The sequence below is a fragment of the Dermacentor andersoni genome, chromosome 2, assembly GCF_023375885.2.
Source record: "Dermacentor andersoni chromosome 2, qqDerAnde1_hic_scaffold, whole genome shotgun sequence".
Taxonomy (NCBI): Eukaryota; Metazoa; Arthropoda; class Arachnida; order Ixodida; family Ixodidae; genus Dermacentor; species Dermacentor andersoni.
Window position 1 is genome coordinate 146,135,620 of NC_092815.1, and position 9,326 is coordinate 146,144,945.

General features: G+C 46.1%; 1 protein-coding gene across 2 annotated transcripts; it reads right to left on the bottom strand.

The window, feature by feature from the left end:
- Window positions 1-650: 650 nt before the first annotated feature.
- LOC126540625 (peptidyl-prolyl cis-trans isomerase NIMA-interacting 4) lies at window positions 651-9,232 on the bottom strand. Of its 2 annotated transcripts, none has more exons than XM_050187467.2 (4): window positions 9,141-9,232; window positions 8,678-8,827; window positions 4,653-4,772; window positions 651-896 (listed from the first exon to the last, which is right to left on the bottom strand). In XM_050187467.2, the coding sequence occupies exons 2-4, from the start codon at window positions 8,801-8,803 to the stop codon at window positions 738-740; spliced, it is 405 nt and encodes a 134-aa protein (XP_050043424.1). In that variant the 5' UTR covers window positions 8,804-8,827; window positions 9,141-9,232; the 3' UTR covers window positions 651-737. The 2 variants fall into 2 exon arrangements, with proteins under 2 accessions (XP_050043424.1, XP_054932132.1); XM_055076157.2 differs by lacking the exon at window positions 9,141-9,232 and adding an exon at window positions 8,971-9,126.
- Between the last annotated feature and the right edge of the window lie 94 nt (window positions 9,233-9,326).

The following is a 9,326-nucleotide window of genomic DNA, read 5'->3' on the forward strand; positions in this document are numbered from 1 at the left end:
GCCTGATGCTCCTATATTTACCAACCACTTCATACACTTACGCATTTGGTGTACAAACCTGTCATGACCTTATTACAAACCTTATTACAAATTTTTGTTAACCTTGCGACATCTGCACACCAAGGTTGGTGCCAGAGAGGTGCACTTTTTTTAAGGCTTCGGCGATAACAATTACATACACGTGCAACAACGTCAACTTTGTTAATGCAACTAGATGAGCTAGTGGTTACATCATGATCGTCAGCCTATCTACACGTCCACTGCAGGAAGAGGGCCTCTCCCAGCTATCTCCAATTACCCATACTGAACCCATCTTACGACTGCGAATTTTGTCATTTCATCACATCACCTAATTCCCTGCTATCCGTGAGTACACTTCTCTTCTCTTGGCACCCATTCTGTAAACTTAAGTGGGTACATACTTGGGAGCAAATAGCATTAACAATGGAAACAAAACTCGCCTAGTTTCGTTATTGCAGTTGATTTCTTTTACATGAAGCTCTTTCCTTACAGCACAGTGTCCTGTGTTGTCTTGTTCTGTGTTCCACGTTAGCACTGTTGGCTCCCAAACAGTGTTGCCACTTTTGAGCGCAGGAACAAGCTCAAATAGCAGCTACCGGCAAAAAACAAGAAGCACGTGCAACAGGAAATCTGCAAAGTGACACCTGTTTATTTATTATACAAGAAGGGCCAACATGGACAGCGCAGTGAGATCAGCACATACTGTGTGTATGAGTCTACTTCTTTCCCTCGACCATAATGATGTGGTAGCCAAACTTGGTCTTGACGGGCGGGTCTGTGTAGACAGGATTGCCCAGGCTACTTACAGGCAGCGCAAAGGCCGCATCCTGGAAGGGGCCGACCATCGATCCACGCGTCATCCAGCCCAAGTCGCCCTGCGTGCACAAAGCGGGAACATACTGCGGCCCACTAAATGCAGACAAACACTTTTTGAACAACGTACCCGACCATCGCTCTCTCTGGGAGATATTGAAGTGCCCACTCTTTTCAAAGCGAATCTTTGGCTCTTTCGGCTGTCTTCGTGGTTGGTAGTTGGTAATCGGACTTTTGCTACAGATACAATAGTGCTGATGCAAAGGGCATGCACTTTCGAGAGTTGCATTCGTCAGGCATCGGGGCCGTACACCATCTATTATAGCTCTCCGAGATGCATGTGCTGTTGCATGAGAACTTTTTGGCATCTGAAGTTTACATGCAATGGTGGAACACTCGGGGAGGCCAGCTCTCCTCTTCTCTCACTGCCCTCACCCCTAGTGGCAGCAGCGGGAGAGGAAGATGGCATTTGCCTTCGATGCTGACGCTCGTGCTGCTGGAGACAACCCTCATATGATGAATTGGCTTACATGTTTAGCCACCTATACTACCACTACAGATGTGTTAGTTAATGGCTCTGTTCTATTTGAAACTACGTGAACAAACAACAAATGCCACCATACTACCCTCATGTAACGACTCGCATCAAGACCCTTAAAGGGACCCTGAACCACTATTTATTGAAGTGGAGAAAGAAATGTGAAGTGAAAATAGGCTATTTCAGAAATACTTTTCTGCAAAAAGTACTTCAATGCATTCAGCAGAAGCAGAGTTATTGGCAATCAAACACAGCCTCCATGGTGCTTCCACTCCTTCAATGCCTTGCACTGCGAAGGCTATGGTGGAGTGGGGTGTGTCCACAACACTCTGCCTTCAAAAATGTCATCGTGGCGCGCAGTTCAAATTTGGTTTTGGATGTCAACGAAAAATGCGCTTCCAATTTTGGTGCCTATGACGTGCCAAACGTAATCCAAGCGCGGTTGTCCTCAGCGAGCCGGAGTGTGCTTAGCCAGTGGACTCGTCGCGGCACTCCACAGCGGCCACAGTATCTATGCTATGTAGCAGAGTGCAGCTGCATGCAATAGTAGTACGTACGCGCAACGTTTGCATTGTGCACGACATGGCTTGAGTGAGTGCCCGCCCTCATAGGCAGCAGTCTGACCATGCTACAAGGTGCGGACCGGCTTTGTCCTTTACCAGCTTGACTGACAGAGAGTAGCCATATCCAACTTGCACATTTTTGAAGCGCTATCAATTAGCCTGCCAAGGCATCTACCCGGAGTGACCAAGAGCGAGCGAACGCTGGGAAGCGTGAGTATGGTCTGACCTTAAGTTTCATGTGGATCAAGCCTAGTTGAGCGTTCAAAACTAGTCGAAATTGGCGAGACCCGATGGTTACAACACCAATAAGCAGGGTGGCTAAAGTTAATTTGCTACGCAGGCTGCTGTGGCTGAGCATGAGCAGACAGTAGTCAGCTTCTTCCAGAAGTACATCATTATTATTGAAATTTGAAAGCACATTTTTGCCTACTTCAGCTTGTTTATTGAACTTCGTCAAAATAGCAACCGCGTATGGTAATCCGCTATACGACGAAATAAAGCGTCCAGAAGAGAGCGAAAAGCAGGCTTGTGTGGAAATGAGAGCGTTCGAGAGAAAGGTGACTTCGTGCTCCACTTGCAAGCTCCAAGTACCGCGCACAACTGCAAAACTTGGCTGAGATATTCACAGCAGCGTATGCCATCTGCGGACTATGTCTTTTCTCCAAATCCGAGAGGTGGTTCAGGGCCCCTTTAAGGTATAATAAACAACTAAAATATCCTCACTGCAACAAACATGTGCCTTCAAACACACCATTTCTTTAGAAAAGTGAATACAGCTTTCTAGAAGCGTTAGGCTAATCGCTAACATTGGCAGTCATCGTCTTTTTTTTTTTCCTTAAGCAACATCAGTGATGAAATTCCGTGAAGTGTGATGGCCCATAGATGTCAGCCTTTGGGCACATGCATGCGGTTTTCCAGGAAACGAGGAAGCAGCATTTCTTAATGGATCCCACTCATCTTATCACTGGTCCTTTGCCGCCTCCTTGGGTGCCTTTGTGAGACACCACCATTGATGAGTTACCATAAGCACAACACGGAATGACAAACGCTGAATGGAGCGATAGGCAAGACACTGGTACCAGTGCTGCCCCAGTTGACAGGAGCTGACAAATTGAGGAGGGATAGGGAAAGTAAACACAGCACCTACTGTGTCTCCGTTCAAATTCGGTCTTTTTTTTTTCGAAAACTTCCTCGGGCATATAGTACTGCTTCAAAAACATCCCAACATGTTGGTCAGTTTTAAGAAAAGGCGTCTCAGGTCTGAATGTGGCATGATTGAGAGTGTGCTGAAGCAACACAGGTTGCTGTACCGTAGGGCTCTGGGCTCATTTTGACCACCTCGGTTTCCTTGACACACACTCAGTGCGCGGTCCAAGAACATTTGTGCATTCTGTCCCCTATGAAACACAGCCAGCTTGACTGGGAATCAAACCTGTGACCTTGTACTCAGTGCACTGAGCCACAGCAGTGGAATTTGGATATGACTTGGCAGGCTGCAGTGTGCTGCTTTTTGACTTGATGTGGGGCACCCTACCGCAATGAACAGACCGATTTCATTCGCAAGGCTCACCACACCGAGCCACCATTGCTGCAAAGGGAGCAAGTAGCCATAATCTGGGTTACTGACCCAGGTGGCAGGGAGAGTCAAAGGTTTTTGACACAAGAACATCACTGGCTTTATATTTAGTGCAAAAAGATGGAGAAACCAGGTTGTGACACGTGCACTACATTTAACTGAAAGCTTTATCTAGAAAGTACAGAACACATTCAGGAGATTACCGAAGCGTCTTCCAGATTTTAAAATATGGGCATATGCGTGTTAGTTTTAATGTGCTAATCGCAACATGAGGAAAGGATTTCACACATCTGTTAAAGCCATGTTCAAGCCATAAATAAAGAACACACTCATAGACTGAGCCAGTAAACCCACCCTCACGCACAAACTTCCACAGAAAGTTTATCATTTTGAGGGATAGCGGTTCCCCTGAGGAGATGTAAAAAAAGAGACGCAGTTGCACCCAAAAGGCGACGCATCGATTGTGATAGCAAATTAGCGGACAGCTATATGAAGTAAGGATAGTAGTTTTATCAGCCATATAAACTTGTAAACATAGGCATACTAACTAAATTAACAAGCACGGTGTCACACGCGCACAAGCAAACATGAACACATCTCACTCGATGACCATGGAAACTCATTGTCGAAATGCTGCAGCAAGGAAATGCAGCAGCAGCAGCGAGCGAAGTGACCTTCCTGCAGCCGCTCGCATCAATGCGAACTAAGTCGCAAAAACACAATGCAGCGCTGACTCTGTACTTCTGCAGATATCTTTCAAGACACAGCAGCCCAGTCGGGTCGCCCAGAGTAGAACACACCCCCAGTTCCTACCCTCTCCTCGAAGCCTTGCGCGGTATGGAAGGCGACACACTTCCTCCCTGCTTTCGTCCGCTGCATGTGTGAGATTGAGCCGCAATCAGAGGCTCACCCTCGCACATTTTCACTTGCACATACAGCATACGGTGTGCGGCGGCGATTTTATCGCCCTTGGGCTTTATACGGAACCTCACAGCGACGTCAACGGCACAAATGCACCTGGAGTGTCAATATAATTGCTATTGCAATAAAGAATATGGCAACTAATCCACAATTTCATGCCATATGGCATTGAGAATGCTAGGATAAAAGACACTACTGCCGATGTAGCAAGGATGCTTACCCCCTGGCGAGCTTTGTCCTCACTGTAGGTGGCGGCCACCTCATTGAATTTCATGCCTCCCTTGATCTTCTCGAGTGCTTCCAGGGCTTTAGATTGCTTCTCACACAGGATGTGCCGAACCTACACAATGCGCACACACAACAGAATTGTTACACACTGTCGAGGACTCAAGACTGCCTTAGGAATGGCAGAGCAGCACAAAGGACGTGGACAAACTGAAGACAGAAGACACACGGGTGCTGTGCATCCTGTAAGGGTTTACCTGTAAAGAAACACACACGAGACAGTGCCTTTATGCACCTCACGTCTTCCTTTGGTCCTCATCTTTGTGCTGCTTTATACCATTCCCAATGTCAAACCAACTAGCTCAAGCTTACATCCTATTCAAGACTGCTGCTAGCTTGAAAGCACACTGCAGAGGGAAAGAGAGAAAGGAGTATCGAGGAAATGCAGAGAAGTTGGCCCGAGGTTATAGCCTCTAGCCTGCTACACTTCTCAGAAGGGAGGGGAAGGGGAGAAAAAGAGGGGTGATGAGGATAGGTACAGTAGAATGTGATTGGAACACATACGTTTATGTCCAAAGGGTATACTCACAGTCTCGAATCTAGGCCTGTGTTAATTGAAAATTCTGAGGGTGCCCTGATGGCTTGCTTCATTATATATGTATTCTGTCCGGCCATGGGCACAGTAATATGTTTTCACTCGACAGAAACATTGAAGGAGTACTGACACACAGTTACAAAGCTCTAGGAGCTCCAGCATAAGCTTCACACGCATGAAAGGACGACACTCGGCAGGTACGAGGGTTGAGAAACACTTGTATTTTAACCTAACACTAAAACTTACGTTAGTCTCGAAATGGAATACATGGCATCATTGTCATGACATTATGACGTAGAGGTAAAATTTGCTGAAATCACGTAGCGACAAGGCTAGGCATGATCACTGCTCATGAAAGAGCAAACGGCAGTGCTGCTCGTGTTTCCTCTGGCTGCGCTTATGTGTGGCAACCACAGTGATTGCATGAGCAAAGCGATCCAGTGTAGCGCGATTGGCATCCTCGACAAATCACATCGGTGTGCACTGGGGCGATGACGAATAAATAAAATGGAGCACTAGGTTCATCATACCATACCATACTAGGGTGTCCCAGCGCACACCGGTGTGATTTGTTGAGGATTCCAGATGTCATGACTCATCCACCTACTGGGTACCAGAACCAAAACTGCTTTGGAAAAAAAAAAAAACTGAATTATTTATGGTGCCCCCACGCATGCCAGTATTTTGTCCAGGGTTTACAGAGTTTCAACATTCAGGTAATGAAAGACAGACAAGTTAAAAAATGATGTGTTGGTAATCCTTTAAATAATCCCAGACAGCACATCACTGTTTGAAAAGCTATATTCGGTGAGAAGTGGCAAATTATAGTGGCAAACACATGGCATCACAGAGAGCTACAGCAAGATGAAAAGGAAAAACTGACATAAAGTAGCACAAAGCAAAAAAAAAAAAATGCCAGTTTTTCGTTAAGCTTCGTCGCTGAAAAAGGAAATTTATTCTGGTCTGGGGACTAAACCGGGGAACAATGCCTTTCCATGGCAGTCTCTCTGCCATCTGAGCAGGAGGCTAGCAGCACAACCTGAAGCATGCTCTGAGATTGCTAGCCTCAGATTGTTACAATTTTCTCTGGCAAGAGGAAATTCCAGTCACAAACAAGCTTTTGCAGGAGCATCGGCTTTGTAAACAACATAACATCACCAAAAAGAAGAGTGATGTCATAGAAAGACGTTGCCCTTCATATGAGCCTAACACATTTTACATTCAGTCAAGCATTGTAACACACAACTTGGCACACTTGTCCAGAGCACATGATCAGTGTTAGCAAAAGAAATCTATACATGGCTGAAGCCTGTGCGTTTTAGAGGCAATGCTTGTGCACAAGTGCACCACGTGGATATACAACCTCCATCAAAAGAAACAATGCCACTAGGAATATGAGCGCTGTTTAGTCCTGGTTGTGTCATTTTGGCTTACTAAGATCCCAGAGAAAGTCAGGTCCAGGAGCGAGGGCAAGGTTTCAATTCCCACTCCAAGGCTTTTGAGTAATGCAGATGCAACAGGAGACCAAACAGACATTCCAGAGTCATCTCTGGTTAGGTACATAGTGTCTCCAATTCAGAGAATGTAGAAGCTACACAGGTCCAAGCACCAAACCTCTAATGGATGTTCCACATCCGCCGCCAAGGTTTGTGAGTGGTGGCGCTGGCTAACACTCCCAAGGTTAGTTCTAGGAGAACACATAAATACCCAAAAAAGTGGATGGGGAAACCGCGCCGCGGAAGCTCAATTGGTTAGAGCATTGCACGCATAATGCAAAGATGTGGGATCGTTCCCCACCCGCAACAAATTGTTTTTTTCATCCACTTTCATTGCCATTAATTTATCATTTCTTTAATTCAATTAGTAAGCACAAGTAATTTCCCCTATGTCTTCCTCGGTGTCATTGTTGGCTTCTCAATGAATATCAAACGAAGAGCAGCGATTTGGCACTGCTCTCCTTCACACTACATGTCCGCTCTAGACTGATGGTTCTCAAACACAAGGCCACTGCAGACTCCTTGATGCGAATACAGACAGGTAATAGAGAAATGCCCTCAAGCACATATTTTTTTTTTCTAGGCAGTACCATGCATAGCAAACAAGAAGTGACACATGCAACAACTTATTTATTATATGCTCGCATGTGCCCAACTATGATTATGTAGAAGCATTGAATGCTGGGCTAGTTGGTGCATCATGTTGCGTCATTGAGAGGAACAAGGGCAGAAAGAAACAATATGGACAGGACAAAGCATCTGCTTTGTCCACATTATTTATTTCCACCCTTATTCCGCTCGACACAAAGTGATTATCTATCTGCCACTCACAGTCCACATGTAGCCAGTGGTTTGCAACGGAACAAAGCTACCAACGTTTAGTGAAAGTGAAGTCAATTTCAATTAATTATCTTTATTTCAACATCAACTATGTTGAGGACTATGGACTAAAGGCCTTGGTGAAGCTTTGCTGCCCACACCTCTGTATATACACGTGGCAGTCAGCAACACTCATCTATGACGAGGTGATTATTAATATTTTGAGTAATATACATCACACAGAAAAACTTTATAAAGAACTTAATGTACAAAAGCGGGCATTTTTATCAAATACCATGTCTGTTTATGCGGGTGCAAATTGAGTCGTTATAAATCAATTCAGATAATCAAAGCTCACACAAGCGGGTTTCAGCAAAAGCCTCGCCTGTGCCTTTTTACCAGTGCGGCTCCCACAGTCCCCTTCAAGCTTTTTTCAAAATCCCCAGGGACCACATGCAGGTTTCGAAAACACTTGCACGACAGCAAGCGTTTCACACACCGCGACTGGCTCCGTCCCGCAGCTTCCGCAAAGGAGCCAATCGCGACAGAGAAATTCGATCCGAATTCGGTTTAATCGTGATCGAATGCGCGCCGTGTAACACCCGTATTAGACAACTGAGCTAGCTACTGTACTTGCTGGCAGCACTGGCCGCTCTGGTGCAGTCATCCACACTGCTGTCTGCACCGCTCCAGTAACGTGCCGCAGATGAAACAATTTGCATATTATGTCAGAGACCACCAAGCTCAAAGTTTCTCTGCTGCTTGGATCATGTGCACAAAGCACTGTCTCCTGAACCTAGCAGCTATAGGCTGAGACACCACTTGATTTGCTCTGCAGCAGACCGGTCGAACACCCTAGACAGCAGCGTGGACGCATTGCACTACATGCCTTGCTGACAGCATTAACAGAACTGGCTACAGAATAATGCGCAAGGCCGTCAGTTCCCTAGGCATCTCTTCCATTCCAGTAACAGTAACAAATTCACCTTCTACCACGAGCGTGCTTTACGATTTTGATTCTGCCTCGTTTTCCGACGATCCTGTAATTTAGCAGAGACCAGCTGCTCGGCGCCGCGGCGGTTGCATTGCACATGGTCTGAAGCACTCCACCTTAACGGCGGTTCCACCTTTAGCCTGCTTGCCGCCTTTCGAGTCCGAAGCTTCCGCTGCTTCTCCTGCGCCTTTGCCTTTCTTGGATCCTCCCTTGGAGTCGCCGCCTTTTCCTTTGGGAGGCATGCCCCGGCTCACGTCTGCACCGGCCTACGAGTGTATAGAAAGACGTTTCGGTTCAGTCCTACATCACGCCGTGTAATCGTGAAGCGGAACAGGTGCTTGCGTGCTTTACCCATCCTAAACTAGCACCTGCCAAGAACAATATCGAGCTGTTTTAAGGCTCCGCATACCTTGGAGCTACGTCAATGGGGCGGGATCAACGAATGCGAGCGAAGTAGATTCTCAATCAAAAGCCCCGCTACGCAAGTGTCTCAGGTTAAGAGTGAAACCTGCATTCAACGGTCTCTAGTACCGAATTAAATTCAACAAAGTCTTGACAGGGAACCCAGAACCTGCTTACAAGCGTTTGCGGGCTCTTAAATCTGGACACGGATCGGCGAAGGGAACACGTGTTGTCGCTCACGTAAACAAACAACTAAATTTGTTAACTAAAGAATTATAAAGCGCATAAATAATGCAAAACGTACAGGATATGGAATAATCTTTGTGTGAGCTAAATTTTGGTATATTCAATGGTTACAAATTT